This window comes from Balaenoptera acutorostrata, chromosome 6, assembly GCF_949987535.1.
Source record: "Balaenoptera acutorostrata chromosome 6, mBalAcu1.1, whole genome shotgun sequence".
In the NCBI taxonomy this organism is placed as follows: Eukaryota; Metazoa; Chordata; class Mammalia; order Artiodactyla; family Balaenopteridae; genus Balaenoptera; species Balaenoptera acutorostrata.
The window spans coordinates 113,359,922-113,377,077 of record NC_080069.1 but is presented as its reverse complement, the minus strand read 5'-3'; the positions used below and the strand labels follow the sequence as shown (position 1 = coordinate 113,377,077).

The window sequence follows — 17,156 nt, the reverse complement described above, 5'->3', positions numbered from 1 at the left end:
TACTTCTAAGATATTATCCTAAACAAACAACCCAGAACATTTTATTTCAGCTGGTGAATAGCTGTTCTAAATCTGTTGTATGTTAGACATACTGTGAACTACCTCTTCACTTATTATGGGGAAGTTTCCTTAATAAAAGTTTGACAATTAAAGCTCTGGTGTCAGTGGTTTATTTTCTCTCTCCCCTCCTGCTTCCCTTTCCAATTGCTTGAATTTGAATACAGGAATGCTTTCTTCACTCCTATTCTTGAAAAGACATTAATCAAGCACGCTGAGCTTGGCTTCAGAAGCAAATCTGGGCTAACCAGAAATTGTTACTAGGGTCAGTTACTTCCTCCTGTGCTATTGACTGAGGGGATGGAGCAACTGCTTTTAAGAATTAGCTGAGACATTCCTTCATTTGGCAAATCCTTGACGCCTACTAAGTTCTAGACTTCGGGAATGCAAGGAGCAGTAAGTCACTGTCCTAAATACCTCTGCCTAGGTGGGACACAGATTTCAATACAGGTACGATAATTGCCGTCATTAAGGCAGCCAAAGGGTTTACTGGTTCCCAATTGGGAGCCAAGTAATTCACGGGCAGTTCAGCATGGCTTCAGGGATTACGTGATTTATGAACGATGGATGAATGGGATTTTGAAGGATGAGTGGTAGGAGGGATAGAGCATGTTGGAGGAAACAGCCGGGCCAACGGTTTAGAAGGCCTGGGTTTGCCAAGGAAGTGAGAGGGGTAGGGGCGTGGGGAGGAAGCGATAGGTTGAGCGGTGAGGTGGGATCCAGATCCTGATGGGGCATTAGCTAGGTAATCTCGAATACTGATCCCGATGGCACTCTCCTCTCCTTACCTCCGCCACCTTTTAAATTGTATATTTCAGGGTAAGCAGAGGACCTGGCCCCTAATAATCCGGGAGGGCCTCCCAGGGGTCCCGGTGCTGGGTACTCTGACAGACGCGCTGTACCCCAACTTCACAACCTGTCTGCTATTCGGATGTTGAGGAGAGCTCACGGAGGGGACCGGCTTGCGTACCGAAAGTGGGACAGGAGAGATGGGACTTGCCAGAATTCGGGGGCTTTTCTGTTATTCCAGGCGTGGGGGCAGTAAGGGAGACTGTCTCAGGATGTCCTTCCGGGACGCCCAGCGGGCCCCAATAAAGAATGAAGCTAGTTGACACCGGATGTGTTTCCTCCCAGACTGACCCCACCTTCCGGCCTGGGCCGCCGCTGCAGTGGAAAGCTCGGCTCTGGTTTCTGAGTCGGTGAGTGAGCGCGTGGGAAACTCCGGCAGGTGGGGAAGCCGGAGGAGGAGGCGGAGGAGGAGGAGGGCAGCAGCGAGGCGCCGAGTGGCTGGAGGGGTGCTGCAGGCACCTGGCCGTCAGGACCTTGGTCCTCGCAGGCTTGGCTCGGGAAGACCTATGTGGCGAACTGGAGGATCTTCCAGGCCACCTGGGGTCCGGATTCAGTTCAACAGATATTCCCGAAGCTGCCCCTGCTCTGTGCCTGCCCTTGTGCTCGCTGCAGGAACTCAGATGAACCAGGCTCCTTTTCGTGGTGTTCTGAGAGCAACTGACTCTGTCCGGGAGACGGGTGGATAAATCTTACTTGATTTGAACCTTCAGCCAAGTCACTAGCTGAAAGCGCGAATGTAACATGTGCAAAGGTGTAATTGGGTCTTCTTGTCTGGCCAGTGGTGAAAATCTAAATATCAAAGAAGCTTCAGTGTAAAAGATAGAGGAAAGGTAAAGCCATAACGTTGGTGAAGGCCAAATAATGAAAGATCTTGTATTTGCTAAGAAGGTTAGGCTGTCCTGGAGGTAGAGGAGAGCAATGGAGGATTTAAAGCAGAAGAGTAAAATAGAATTTTTAAAAAAGTTTTAAAAGATGTTAATCTGGTGCCACTTAGGAGGGTAGTTTGGAATGTAGGAGAGTGTCGTATCAAGGAGACTGCATTGGTCCAGGTGAACAGAAGGAAGACCTGCAGTAGTGATGAGGAGTAGGAAGTTTGGAGATTACATTAAGGTTTCTAATTTGGGAAACTGAGTTAAGTCCACTTAGTAGTGGGCATTAACAATGTCCTTGAACACAAGGCACATACAGTTTAGTCAAGGAGAAAAACATAGAAACTGTTGAGTACAATTCAACGTAATAAGTTCTGTAACAAAAGTATGAAAGATGTACCACAAGATCATAGAGAAATGCGTTTTATTTTTCTGGGTCTTGAGATGGTTATATAGGGGTTCACTCTTAGCGCCCAGATTAGAATTTGAGTTGTCTTTTACCAGTTTAGGTTTAGGATTTTTTGATTGTTTGTTTTTACTATCACAGTGTAGGAAAGCATCCCCGATCCTTACATCAATGTTTATGTTTTATTTTGCTTAGATTGTGACCATGGCTGCTGAGTCTGATGTTCTGCACTTCCAGTTTGAACAGCAAGGAGATGTAGTCTTGCAGAAAATGAATCTCTTGAGACAGCAGAATTTATTTTGTGATGTTTCAATTTATATTAATGACACTGAGTTCCAGGGGCACAAGGTGATTTTAGCTGCTTGCTCCACTTTTATGAGAGATCAATTTTTACTCACGCAGTCAAAACATGTCAGAATCACCATCTTGCAGAGTGCAGAAGTTGGCAGAAAATTGTTGCTCTCTTGCTACACTGGAGCACTTGAAGTTAAAAGGAAAGAGCTTTTGAAATACTTGACTGCTGCTAGTTACCTTCAGATGGTTCACATTGTGGAAAAGTGCACAGAAGCTTTGTCAAAATATCTGGAAATTGATCTTTCTATGAAAAATAACAATCAACATGCTGACCTGTGTCAATCCTCTGATCCAGATGTTAAGAATGAAGAAGAAAATTCAGATAAAGACTGTGAGATCATTGAAATTTCAGAGGATAGTCCTGTAAACATAGATTTCCATGTTAAAGAAGAAGAAAACAATGCTTTACAGTCTGCAGTAGAGAGCTTGACATCAGAAAGAAAGGAAATGAAGTCACCGGAGCTGTCTTCAGTAGACATAGGTTTTAAAGACAGTGAAATTCGTATCCTCCATGTGGAATCAATCAGTACTGGGGGTGTAGAAAATGGGAAGTTTTCACAGCCTTGTACCTCTTCAAAAGCAAGCATGTATTTCTCGGAAACACAGCATTCACTGATCAATTCTACAGTTGAGAGCAGAGTGGCAGAAGTTCCTGGGAATCAAGATCAGGGCTTATTCTGTGAGAATACTGAAGGAAGTCATGGTACAGTGAATGAGATTCAGAATCTAGAGGATGCTTTTTCCCTGAGGCACCAGTGCCCCCGGTGCCCTCGGGGGTTTCTTCACGTTGAAAACTATCTGCGCCACCTTAAGATGCATAAACTGTTCTTGTGCTTACAGTGTGGGAAAACATTTACACAAAAGAAAAATCTCAACCGGCACATTCGAGGGCACATGGGCATACGGCCCTTTCAGTGTACTGTATGCCTGAAGACATTTACTGCTAAAAGCACACTTCAGGACCACTTGAACATACACAGTGGGGATCGGCCATACAAATGCCACTGTTGTGACATGGATTTCAAGCACAAATCTGCTCTCAAAAAGCACTTAACCTCTGTCCATGGCAGAAGCAGTGGTGAAAAACTACCCAGGCATGATCTGGAAAGGCAAAATCGGCTATAATTAGAATCACACCTTGCTATGTAAGCCTTACATCATTCTGTTAGGCAAGTCTTTCTATAGAAATGCAGCATTTGTAATATTGCATTTCCAACCCTATCTTTGGGTCTTATTTTTGGTCTACCTACACAAGTTATTCTTTCTGAACTTGTACTACCAGTTCCAAAGTGTGGGAGACATGTTAAAGCTGAGAGGATGCTGTCTTATCTCATACATTATATATAAGTCCCAGTGGTTTACCTAGAGAAATAGTGTTCCTCTTAAATATTCTTGATTCTAGTGACAGAGGATCCAGCAGTATTTCCAGATTCTGATTTTGAGTCTCTAGATAATTGATATAAGTGTAAAATCCAACCCATACCATAACTTCAATAAATTAGGATAATGGGAAGAGAAAATAAAATTTAAAACATACTATTACCCATTATTAGTGATTTTAAAAACGGATAGGACTAGTGAATTTTTTTTTTAACCAACTCTATTGGATTCTAAACTAAACACCAAGGTATCTATTGTTTTAAACCATAAAGGAACACAATTCAAATTCATTTGGAAGTAGCAGACTTTCCTTATACATAAGCTAATATTCCTTACAATAATATTTCTATGAGTTGTTAGTATACATATTTTAGAAATGATTAATTGGGCCCAGGTTTCCTGATTTTATTTAATATGGTTACATTTAATAATTTTGTGGCCAGTAAAATTATACCATTGGCATGAAGCTCTAAGATATTTTTTCTGTTTCCTTTTTGAAATTTATTTTATTTGTTGGTTAACGTACAGTAAAATTGACCTTTGTTTTTGGTGTACAGTTCTATGAATTTTTACATATGTACAGATTTATGCAACCACCACTGCAATTAGGATACAGAACATTCCATCACCCTCCAAAACTCCTTTATGCTTCCCCTTTGTAGTCAGCTTCTCATCCTAGCACTAAACCCAGGCAGCAGTTCTCCATCATTATAATTTTGCCTTTTCTGAAATATCATAAATGGAACCTTATAGTATGTTCCTCTTTATTAAAAAAAAAATTATTATTTCTTTTGGCTGCACTGGGTCTTAGTTGCAGCACACGGGATCTTTTAGTTGCGGCATGCGGACTTCTTGGTTGCAGCATGCATGTGGGATCTAGTTCCCTGACCAGGGATCAAACCCAGGCCCCTTGCATTGGGAGCACGGAGTCTTACCCACTGGACTACCAGGGAAATCCGTAGCATGTTCCCTTTTGATATGCTTTTTTCACTCAGCATAATGCCTTTGAGACTCATCCATGTTGCTGTGTGTGTCAGTAGTTCATTCCTTTTTTTATCTTGAATTGGCAATATATATTAGTTTTCTTACTGTCACTAGATGAGCAGTTTAAATATGGGTAGCTATTAGTATTCTCTTAATAACTTTTTTCATTTACATTAATGCAATTTTTATAACCCTCCCTAGAGTTTTCTTTTTTCATTTTTCCTAAAGTGTTCTATTTGCCTTTTCCCCCTCAGTTTTATGAGATGTACTTGACATACATCACTTTATGAGTTTAAGGTGTATAGCATAATATTCTGACTTACATATATTGAAATACTTAGTGCAATAAATTTAGTAAGGATCCATCATCATAGAGATACAATAAAAAGAGAGAGCAAAAAACCATTTTATTTTTCTTTTTATGAGGATATTGACTGAAAAAAATGTACAATGCGAGAGTTGCTGTAAGGACACTAAGGATTAAGTGGTCATGGAGGTAGAAGGGGCAGAGGATCCATCACACCCCACTGCACCCTCTGGACTTCCTGTTAGGTGAGAATTATAAACCTCCTACTTCTTTTAGTCACTGTTTTCCATTCACTCATAAATAAAAATTGTCTGCACAGGGAGCACCAGGGCCAGGGCAGGGGAGGGTGCTTCCCTGTACCATTAAAATGCTCACTTTAAGTTCCTGTCTTGAACAGGTTTAAGATAAAAGTGTACAGTTCTGTGGGCCACTTACGTCTGAAAGTAAGATGTTTCCTCCTGAAGAGTTGAAAACGATTTTAATAAAAAGTTGTTTTTGCCAGCAGGTTTCTCACATGTCGTGCTCGTGAGGCTCAAGCAATTCAGTGGTTGGGAACTTGGGTCTCCAAGTGGTCGCTGTCGGGCAGTGGTTGGATATGGGGTCATTTGTTTTTTGGAAGTTTACGATTTTTTTCAGCCTGTCCTCCCAATTTGCTGAGTCCCAGGGCATCTTGAGATGAGTTTTCTGTCTCTGCAATACCACCTTGTCATCACGATTCCTTGCCAAGATGTCCAGGTCGGCCCTTTTCTTTCTTGTCAGACAAGCGGCTGATAGAGGACTTGATGACCTTCTTCCTGGGGGCTTTGGGCAGCGAGTCCTGGCTGCTGTTACTACTGCTGGGGTTGCTCACGGGGCCATCCTGCAAACCTTTTGAGTTGTGCCCATCCCTGGTGTCCTCAGGGCTGACTGTGTGCAGCGCCCCTTTGTGCATCCGGTCCAGCCGAAGGGACAGCGGGGAGGAGGGGGCCGAGGTTCCACATTTTATGGTCATCTTGTCATCTTGTACCACTTCTCGGGAAGCTGGTGTCCTGGAAGTCTCCCCACGCAGCGCTGGCAGCCGGCCTTTCTGGGGGTGCGGCCACACCACGCTGCTGCTGAAGGAGTCTGCGGGCCCTTCTGCCACGGGAAACCTGACATCTGGGACGCTGCCCAAGTGGGGTCGGCCTTGGTGATGGAGCTCCTCTCAGCCTCGTCTGGTCCAGTTCAGCTCTCAGGGCTTCCAGGTTTAGTCTTAGCTGATCCTTACCATGTTGCATTTCTTCTAACTGCGTTTTTGCATTCTCAACTTCTAGTAGGAGAGACTTCTTCTCTGCTAGAGTAGCTGTTCTCTCTTTAAGATGAAGCTGAAGCCTCTTGTTAGATTCTGAAAGAAGCTTGTTAACAGTGTCCGATAAGCATTTATTATGTTCTTCATTCATTTTCTCTCTGCCGTGCCTTGGAGAGTGCAGCCACACTCTGGGCCAGCTCCGCCTCCACCTTGGGGAGCACCTCTGCTATCTGCAGGGTCTGCTGCAGCTTCTGCTGTGCCAGCTCCAGGCGTTCTTGCAACTGGCAGTTTTTAGCCTCAGTTTCACGGACATCTCGTTTCAATTTCGTGTTCATTTCCTCAGATTTAATGAGGTCTTCTCTGGCCGTGTACAGATCTTCCTCCAGCTCTGTCACGTGAGTAGACAGGGCTGCCAGGCGCTCCTTCATCTGGCTCTGCTCTCTTGATTGCTTGTCTCTGATTTCCCCAGAGCTCGATCAATTTAGCAAGGTCTTCCTCGTGAGAACCATCAGAAGATCTCCACAGAGATCAGGTTCCTATAGGTCTCCACCATCACGTCCCTGTACAAGGCCCTCTGAGCAGGGTCCAGGTATTCCCACTCCTCCTGAGTGAATTTTATGGCCACATCCTCAAAGGTCAACCGTTCCTGAGAAAAAGCCATCCCAGACTCCAGTTCTTTCCTCTTCCAGGCATCTTCCTTAGGCTGTTGAAGCCAATCCTGAAAGTTTCAAAGATACTGTTTAATGCTTGGAATCAGCATACCCTCTTCCTGTGCCACAACCATGCACACATGGGCGAGCTCACTACGTGGAATGGACTGCTGCCCACAGTCACAGGAGGGATTCCGCACAGTCATCTCCCACACAGAGACCAACAGGTGAGGTTTCCCACACTTTCCTTCAGATCACGCTCGCCCAGGAGTTCCCTGGGGGCCTAGTGGTTAGGATTCTGGGTTCTCGCTGCCATGGCCTAGGTTCAGTCCCTGGTCAGGGAACTGGGATCCTGCAGGCAAAGAAACTTTCCAATATATGAGAAGAGAAGAAGAATGCACTCAGGCCTGGAATAAATCTGACCAGTAATGGCCACGTCCGGATTTACTTGGGGCGGAGGGCCGGGTGCTGGGATTTTAGGTCCCTAGACAGTCCCACACCAACAGGAAGGGTAGCAGGGTGCGGCATAGCACAAATTTACGCTAGAAAGAAGCCCTCCCTAGAGTTTTACTCTGTATTTCCGGAAATGTGCCAAAAGCAAAACCATGACTGTGTGGTTATTTAACTGAGAGCAATATTTCAAATTGTGTTATGAGCCATTGCTCTCTAATATCCCTGTCCACGTATAACACAAAACTTTTTGCTGTTATAACAAGATTAAAATATAGTGCAGGGCAAATCATATTTTCTAAAACACAGGAACTATTTGTAAAGAAGCCTGACTGGATACATCTTATTTCAAGATGTTCTGTTCCTCCTCTACTCACCTCAGCTTTATTTAGAATTTCTGCTACGTTTAGTTTCTGTGGAAGCCCTTCCACATTTAAAAATGTAATATACTTTGTACCATTTAATGAATTTTGTGATGAATCACATGTTGATTGTTATAAATGTTAAATATCTTTTTTGTGATACTTCTGTGAAAAATATGTTCTTTATAGATTTTTAACTCTGGGAGAGATTTTAAGTAATCCAGCTCTCATATTAGATAAGAAAAACAACTTCATAATTCCCAGGTCACTAGTTAGCGACATTGGGTAGGTCACCTCTCCTTGAGCTTTTCTTAAATTTATATGTAAAATAACAACTTTGATCTTGATAATTTGTAAGATCATTTCCAGGTCTAAAATTCTATGATTTTATATTTAAATCTTCCTGAGTTTCTAAGAACAGAGGGAAAAGCAAGTGAGAAGAGTTTTGTGTCTTTATGAATGTTGCTATTTAGTACTCCATTGGAGACAGAACTTTTCTAAATTAAAGAGTGTTTTTCTTCCACTGGAGAATTTGATAGCACAGCACTCAATTTTCTTTCCCATTTGACCTATGATTGGCCATTTGTAGGCATGAGAACATTTCCCTTTCAGAAATAGTTTGTGATTGAAGTGCTTTTCTTATTTTTGCTTCCTAGGATGAAATTTTGTGGGGGAGGGATGGAAGTGGGAGGGGAGAGTAAAAGAATAGTAATAAACTGGTTTTTTTAGAAATTGGTATCTATCTTTGATGTTTGAAAAAATTACGGTTGTACTATGTTTATGTTTTATGTGTGCCTTGTAAGATTCTCGTGAAATTTTTTGTAAGCACTTTGAGATTTTTGCTTAGGGGGAAGGGGTGTTTTGTGAAAGTGATGGTTGTTATTTATTATTATTTATTCCTGTTCGGTAGCACAGAGGGATCTCAAATCATTCCTAGGAGAGTGTCTGTTTGCATGATGTGTCTAAGCAATTTCAGGAAAATGAAATCTTTTTTTAAAATGCAGGTATGGCAAAGTAAAGTGTTGAATTTATTCACTGAAAACATTCACTTTTAGTTCTTTGTGTTTCTGATATGATGGGAAAAATATGTAGCATGTTTTGGTTCAGCCTCTTCATTTACTGGATTTATGTATAACGGATCTTGGAAAGACAGTTGTTACTTTGGTGTAAGAGAAAATCCTTGCCATTTTTCCCTGGATGTAACTATCCTATATGTTTACATAAGAAATAATAAAGTGGAGATGGGAATGGAGAGCTTTGTCTTTTGTCTAATCTGTGAATTTTAAAGGAAACTATTTTTCCTGGCTATTCATTTAATCATTCATTCAACAAATATTTACAGAGTCTTTACAATATATACCTGTATTAGAAGTTAGGTAGACAGACAAAAATCCCTGCTCTCAAGAAACTTGTGTTGTACTGGAGCGAGACAGACAGAAAGCAAGTAAAACCAATGTACTGTCAGATTTTGAAAACGGAGTTGGAGAAAATAAAGCAGGGAGGGAAGGAGAATTGGAATTGAAATTTTAAATGTGATCAGGTTACCTTTGAAAAATCTTATCACGTTATCACATACCACTGTCCAGTGGAATGGAAAAAAGATATGTATATATCCATCACTATCTAGTTGAATGGAAAACAGTGAACCAAATGAATCATTGTTGGGAACCTTTCTATTGGGTTGGCATATATTTCATAAAGAGAAGTGACTGAAAGGGATAAAAATGCATGTAAGAAAATCTTTGATGTGGCCAATGAATATTTTTTTTTAAAACACTGATGTGGGGCTTCCCTGGTGGCACAGTGGTTGAGAATCTGCCTGCTAATGCAGGGGACACGGGTTCGAGCCCTGGTCTGGGAGGATCCCACGTGCCGCAGAGCGGCTGGGCCCGTGAGCCACGGCTGCTGAGCCTGCGCTTCTGGAGCCTGTGCCCCGCGACGGGAGGGGCCGCGATAGTGAAAGGCCCGCGCACCGCGATGAAGAGCGGTCCCCGCACCGCGATGAAGAGTGGCCCCCACTTGCCGCAACTGGAGAAAGCCCTCGCACGAACCAAAGACCCAGCACAGCCAAAAATAAATAAATAAATAAATAAATAAAAATTAAAAAAAAAAAAAAGATTAATGCATTTAAAAAAAAAAATAAAAATAAAACACTGATGTTTTCCTGCCATCTGGGTAGTAATAACCATATGTATATATATATATATTTAAACGCATTATAGTTTATAAACTACTTTTCCATATGTCTTCTAATTTGTGTTGGGTTTACTTCCATAAACGCTTTTGTTGGACATCCAGTTTCACATTGGAAAGTGACTTGAGTTTAATTAAAATTCATGGACATTTTCTTAACCTGTGTTTTTCAGTATCTCATCAGTAACAGAGTACATAGTATCTGCCTTTTAGGATTATTTTGATGAGCATGTGAAACAAAATAGTAAAATTAAAAATTTTATTACGTAACTCAGGACCTGGCACATAATATAGTCCACTAATGTATTTCCCTGATCCCTATTCCCAGCCTGCTTCTTCATCTATAAAAACAATAAATTCTACCTTGCAGTTTACTATGAAAAGAAATCCTTCAACAAATATTTATTGAGATATTGACGCCAGAATTTGTGATTGAATTTTTATCCCTGCCAGCTTCTGAAGAGCCCAGAATTCTCTCTTTAACAAAGAGATAAGGCGTTAGTGCCAGGCAAACGAATTTTTTTTTTTTTTATAAAATAGGGAGATTGCTTGGCACCTAGGTGGAGAGACTGAGGGATCCTGTCAGCATTTAATTATGGGAGAGTGAGTACAATATAATACAGATGCCTCAGATTATGCTCAATCCATACCACGCCTTCCACAGTGGGAGTCAGACACTGGCTAAAACCAGTGTCTAGGAGGCTGGCTCGAGGCGCATGTGAATGTACAGGGAGTTTCCCATCAAGCCCTTCGGCTTGCCCAGGCCTCCTAACAGCACCTCCCACAGTGCTCCAGAGCTCCCTAGTCACGTGAAAGGGTGGCTCTGTAGACCCGAGGAAAGCTGATGCGCAGTCCAGGGGGCGGGGGTACCACGCTTCCCTTCCACCTCCCCAACTCCCGGTCAGGCGTGATCTCGCGTGAGGTGGGGAGTATCTTCTCGCGAGAACTAGGTCGGGATCCCTCCAGGTCCGCCTCCTTGGTGAGGAGGAGGAGAAGGAGAAGGAGGCGGAGGCGGAGGGAGGAGGAAGCCCCGTCGCGGCCTCCGCCGCCGCCAACGGGGCTGTCCCTGTACCTCCCGATGGAGTTTGAGGCCGTGAAGCCGCCGCCGAGCTCTGCCCCGGCGAGACGAGGCGCCTCCGTCGCCGAGCCGCGCGGTCGCGGGGCTCCCGGGAGCGGCCCTTAGCGACCCCGCCCGGTCCCCCTCAGGTAGGGCGGGGGCGGGCACGATGCGGCTCGGGGCCAGCCTAGGTCCCAGGTCCCCGGCGGTCGGGCGGGTGACCGGTCTCAGCCCGGGGTCTGTGCGTTGTCGTCGCCGGTGCCCCGAGGGTAGGGAACCGAGGGCCGCACCTGACACCCGGACCGGGCCCGGAGTCTCGGGCCGGAGGAGGCCCCTCGCCCTGGTAGGGCTTTTTCAGTACCAAGCGCCCGGCGCTAATGGCCACCTCCGGTCGACACCGGCCGAGGGGCCGCTTCTGCCCCTAAGGAACCCATGCAAGCAAAGACCAGGCTTCCCTCTCCCTTTTCTACACCAGTTAGTAAGAGTGGGGTTGGAGGAGGTCCTCGAAACCAAGTCCTCTCCTGGCTTTTCGGCTTTCTGCCCTGGGGCTTCCCGAGATCCTAAAGCAGGAATGGTGGAGGCGATCTGAGTGGTAAATAGGGACCCCGGCTAAACAATGCCCTGGGAGGGCTTAACCTCCTGGGAGGGAGAGGGCCGGACCAGAGTGGTTGCACAGTGGTTGTGACGGAGCAATGGCGTGAAACAGCCAGGGAATTCTGCTATGGTTTTCTTTCCCTCCTTCATTTTTCCTTCTTGGAGAAGCCTCTTAAGGAGACTCTTCCACCATCTTAGAAGAATGGTAGAAAGCATCTTTGTTTCTCAGAAGCAGCTCTACTTTTCTCTGTTCTTAGCTTTCAGGAAGGAAGAAGATGGGGGTAGCTGTCATTTCAATCCTTGGAATCACAGAACAGTTTAAGATACCGGCAGATAGAACCTTGACATCAAAATAGCCTCAAGTAATCACTGACATAAAGTAGATCTAATTTCATGATTCCCACCCTCTTTTTTTTTTTTTTAAATAACTACCTAGTTCCCTTTTAATTCCTATTCTCCCCTTAGCTAGGCCCCTTCTTTTTAATTCCTACTCTCCTCCCACCACCTGTGTTAGAATGACTTTGTATCCCAAATAAAGTGCTTAAGTAATCTTTTTTCTGTGTTTGTATTAGTCAAACTTTTAAGTTCCCATAGGAACTTTTGATTAACTTGAGAAAGTTAATGTTGCTACACTAAATTGATATAATTATACCCAAAAGCAAAGAAAGAAGTATTTTAGTTAGCTTTGTGCAGCCTGTTTATAGTTAAACATACAAATTTAGTTGTGGCTTCTCGAAACATTAAGAAGACTTCATGGATTCTTTTATCTGTCTAAAAAGCCACACCACTGTTCTAACATAACATCCCTTTCTTACGTTGTTTACTTCCACATTCAGTTCTTGAAGAAATCGAGGCCGTTACATCCTGTCAAAGACCATCTTTCAATATTGCCATTTTTGTTGATTTGGAGATTGATGTTTTCCAAATTTTTAGAGTTTGGAAAATAGCTAGAAGGACAAAATGTTAAACATACATTCCAGACGTGTTTAGGAAAAGCAGATGTTATAATTCAAATTGGCGCCTATTTGAGGATTTAATTGCAGTCGTGTTCATTAGGGGATTCTTTGAGTTACTCCTGATCTGTTATTACTGTTGGGTTAACCTGACATGTAAGAAGACTTACGTTCTTTGTTCATATGTTTTCATTAATTCATTTTCTGCTTTTGTAATTTGCTGTGTCTTCCAGTTTGAAAAAAGTCAAAAAAATTCTTTTGGGAGGGAAAGCATTTTTCTTTACACAGAATTTTATATTCAGAAATAGAACTTCCACATTGTGTGCAATATCAAATAATGATAAATAAACTTACAATAAGATCTTATTATTATAAGTACTTGTTTATTGTTTTGGTTGGACTGGGTTGAAGTTTCATTTTCTATTGATGGAAAAAGGAAGCATGTAGTAAAATAAAGCCAGCTGAAAATTTAAAATAATGTTTTGCACCTAGTCTCATAAATGTTAAGTTACATCTTTATGATCGTCAGGCTTTTTAGTTTTATGAAAACCTTCCTAAGTGTAGATGTAACTTTAACCTCAAATTCTTAATAAAAATTAGTTTTGAGTATTACTTTATAATTTTAAGGACTCTAGAGTTGCACAGTCCAACACTAGCCAATAGCCACATGTGGCAATTGAGCACTTCAAATGCGGCTGGTGTGAATTGAGATGTGCTATAAGTGTAAAATACACCCCAGATTTCAAGACTTAGTCCAAAAAAAAAAGAATTTAAAATATAATTTTTTATATTGATTACATGTTGAAATGATATTTTGGTTAAATTGGGTTAAATTATTATTAAAATTAATTTCACCTGTTTTTCCTTTTTTTAATGTGACTACTAGATATTTTATTTTTTCTTTATTTTTTTTAGTCTTTATTGGAGTATAATTGCTTCATAATACTGTGTTAGTTTCTGTTGTACACCAAGGTGAGTCAGCCATATGCATGCATATGTCCCCATATCCCCTCCCTCTTGAGCCTCCCTCCCAACTACTAGATATTTTAAATTACTTGTGGCTCACATTATATTTATACTGGACAGTGCAGTTCTAGAGTACTGCTCTTCCAAGAAATAAATTATCTGAATAGAAGTAGGTGCATGAAAACCAAAAATTTCCTGACAGAATGTCTTCTTATAATCAGAATAACCAAAAGGCTAAAGACTTTGATAATATGAAGGGTAAATTTATCCAGTGGCCATTATTTGATAGGCAGAAGTGAGTAATTAAGTTATATCTCAAAAAAAGTACTTTTCAGGTAGTCATCACTAAAATAGCAAAACTTTATTGGTTACATTAGTTAAAATAGAAAATTATTCCATTACTGTTCTAATAGAAGACATTGAAAGTTAAATCTCATACTTATTAAAAAACTGAGTTCAGGGCTTCCCTGGTGGTGCAGTGGTTGAGAATCCGCCTGCCAATGCAGGGGACATGGGTTCGGGCCCTGGTCTGGGAGGATCCCACATGCCGCGGAGCAACTGGGTCCGTGAGCCACAACTACTGAGCCTGCGCGTCTGGAGCCTGTGCTCCGCAACGAGAGAGGCCGCGATGGTGAGAGGCCCACGCACCGTGATGAAGAGTGGCCCCCACTCGCCGCAACTGGAGAAAGCCCTTGCACAGAGATGAAGACCCAACACAGCCAAAATAAATAAATAAATGAATAAATTTATAAAAAAAAAAAAAAAACTGAGTTCAACCCCATAGTGGATTTTAGAAGTAAAACTTCAGTCATATATCTTTCATAACATATACTGAAGCACATATAATAGCAGTCTTTAACATTGTAATTTAGTTCCTTTTTTCCAGTCCTTTTCATATGTTTGAATGCTGAGTTTTAGAATTTACAGATTATTTTCATTGGTTTTGTTTGTTAGTTTTATAGGTTAAGGTCTAAATTGTACCTATGATGCTTTAAATATAATTTTTTAAGTCCAAAACTAATTATTTTTAAGGTTTCTGAATTGAGAAGTACTGTTACAGTCCATTTCAGTAGCTTAAGTTTCTCACATGGGTGAACTAAAATGAAAACAGTGTTTTAATTAACAGACCTGAGCCCTAATGTTTACATCTTTATAAAGAGAATTGTGAAATACTGTATTTTTTTTTATTATACAATAGTGAACGGGGCATAAACCTTACTCTGACATTTTAAAATCAAGTTTCATAGTCCTGAACTGAGTGCATAATATCATGGTGGACTAAGAAAATGAAAGTACTTAGCTGATAAGCAGTTTGCCTTTAATAAAGCAATTTCTAATTTGCATCATATAAGAGGTGTCTATTACTCTTCCTGTTTTATGAATTAGTATGCATTACAAGGAACTTATAGCCTGAAAAATTACTTGAGTAAAAATCTGTTTAAGGTCTCCTTTCTAATATAGCATTTCTCACTCCTATGCTTTATCTTGTTATTCTTCAATTTTAGTAACTAGTAAATGAAATGACTTAATACAAATAATTTAATTTGAACGTTTTTCTTAAGTAGTCCCTTTATATATCTAGAGGTATGGGCTTTTTAAGCCATTTTATCTCAATTTGAGATGTTTTGGGAGTATCTTTAGGATGGATACCTACTTTACTGTTAAATATAAATGTTATTAGCAATTTAAAACTTCCATAGTTTCAAGTAAGTTACTATGGCATGTATTAGTATAAACCTGCAAGTTTTACACATCAATATATATTAGCTTGCTATGGGTCATTTAGATGCTTTTTAAAAAATAAATTATAGAGACAGTAGGCTATCATTTTTGATAATTATAAAAATATTTTCTAGGTAAACATTTACAAAGTGCCTTTGAAAGGAATGAAAGGTCAGTTTTGTCATCACTAATTAAACATTTCAGTGTTTCAGACAAAATTTTATTTTGTCTTTATCATAATTGAGGAATCTAGAATTTATCAACAGTGGTACTGAGGAAAAACATTTAAAAAAGTCAAACTGTTTCTTATATCTTACCAGGACAGTTCAGTTTGTAATTTTCCTGTCAGAAAGTTAGAATCTGACACATAGCAGAAGGAGAATTTGACAAATTTTTTTTTCTTTCAAAGGTATTTATTTGATTTCTACTAGAAATTAAATTTCTCAGCATTAATTATGTTGAAACATCTGGTGTTCTTAGACCTAGAAACACATATGAGATATTACAACTATCAAGTGTATTCCTGAATAATTTGAAACACTTCAAAACTAGTAGGTGAAAATATGAAAGACAGCATTTTTATGTTTAGTTCAAACTGAAATGGCTTTTCTCCCCCCACTGATTAACTTTAACGTAAAGCATTTCAGGATGATCTTGGAAAACTAAATAAGGAAAGAGTATTTGCTACTAGTTTCCTATTACCCAGTGGCCCATGGTATCCTAACCCACAGAATTAGCATTTCCAAACAGGTGGCCATTAAGAAAAAAATAGAGTGTCTTGTTTTGATAAATATTTTATCAGTTCAAGTTATTAACTAAATTAGGGCTCTCAGCACTAGATTTAACATAAAATTCATCCTTCCTTAAAGGTCTTTTCCTTGTATAATTCGGCAGCCTAGAAGACTAAACATTAAAAATGTTGGATAGTTTCAAGGAGTGATGTGTTCACCTGCGCAGTGCTCATCTCTGAAGTTGGAAGCAAACTGTTTTTAAGATTGATGGCATTGACAGATGTGGAAATGTGAAAGTGAAATGTGTAAAATAAAGTAAACGTAATTTGCAAGATTTGGGTAGTTTATAAATAAAGATATTAGATACTTTGCATCAGAGCTGTTTGAGGAAAAGTTTGTGTAGGTGCTTTTTACACAGCAAGTTCTGTAATTCATTTTTACCAAGGTATTTTTTAAAACCTTAGTTTTTTTGAATATAAAAAGCACAATAAAGGTTAATAGAATTCCTCATTTGAGTGTGGGGTTATTTGAGAATCAATTATACACTTTTCTGTCCTGAATCTGATTACATTTTTAAACATCTAATTTCTGTGGCACTAATATATTTGGATTGGTAAACATTCTTATGAAATAAAGTATTGGCTGATAATTGCCCTAAATACCTAGATTTTTTGTTCACCAGAGAGCATCTGTCAGACTTATACAAGTTTTGAATTGGAAGATGCAGAAAATTTGTGAAATGTAGAGTGTTCAAGTTTGGGATCTAAAGATTTTATTTTTTTAATATATATATGTTTAAAATTACTTATTTATGTATTTATTTTTGGCTGTGTTGGGTCTTCGTTGCTGTGCGCGGGCTTTTCTCTGGTTGCGCAAGCGGGGGCTACTCTTCGTTGCGGTGCGCGGGCTTCTCATTGCGGTGGCTTCTCTTGTTGCAGAACACAGGCTATAGGCACGCGGGCTTCAGTAGTTGTGGCGCATGGGCTGAGTAGCCGTGGCTAGCGG

At 40.8% G+C, this 17,156-nt stretch overlaps 2 protein-coding genes and 1 pseudogene across 6 annotated transcripts in view; 2 read left to right on the top strand and 1 right to left on the bottom strand.

Annotated features, from left to right (window-relative positions):
* Positions 1 to 1,185: 1,185 nt before the first annotated feature.
* Positions 1,186 to 5,710, top strand: ZBTB6 (zinc finger and BTB domain containing 6). Of its 2 annotated transcripts, none has more exons than XM_007194714.2 (2): positions 1,186 to 1,256; positions 2,377 to 5,710. In XM_007194714.2, the coding sequence occupies exon 2, from the start codon at positions 2,386 to 2,388 to the stop codon at positions 3,658 to 3,660; it is 1,275 nt and encodes a 424-aa protein (XP_007194776.1). In that variant the 5' UTR covers positions 1,186 to 1,256; positions 2,377 to 2,385; the 3' UTR covers positions 3,661 to 5,710. The 2 variants fall into 2 exon arrangements, with proteins under 2 accessions (XP_007194776.1, XP_057405065.1); XM_057549082.1 differs by lacking the exon at positions 1,186 to 1,256 and adding an exon at positions 1,301 to 1,736.
* A 97-nt stretch (positions 5,711 to 5,807) lies between these two features.
* LOC114235548 (liprin-alpha-1-like) lies at positions 5,808 to 7,730 on the bottom strand (annotated as a pseudogene).
* Positions 7,731 to 11,104: 3,374 nt separating this feature from the next.
* RC3H2 (ring finger and CCCH-type domains 2) overlaps positions 11,105 to 17,156 on the top strand; it is a 51,064-nt gene continuing 45,012 nt past the window's right edge. For all 4 annotated transcript variants that reach the window (XM_007194717.2, XM_007194716.2, XM_007194715.2 and 1 more), the window contains exon 1: positions 11,105 to 11,334. The gene's annotated coding sequence lies outside the window, so the exon portion shown is untranslated. The remainder of the gene's footprint in view (positions 11,335 to 17,156) is intronic.

What these genes read in the sequence shown, in the direction of transcription:
- ZBTB6 (XM_007194714.2), top strand. Translation starts at nt 2,386, where the DNA reads ATGGCTGCTGAGTCTGATGTTCTGCACTTCCAGTTTGAACAGCAAGGA.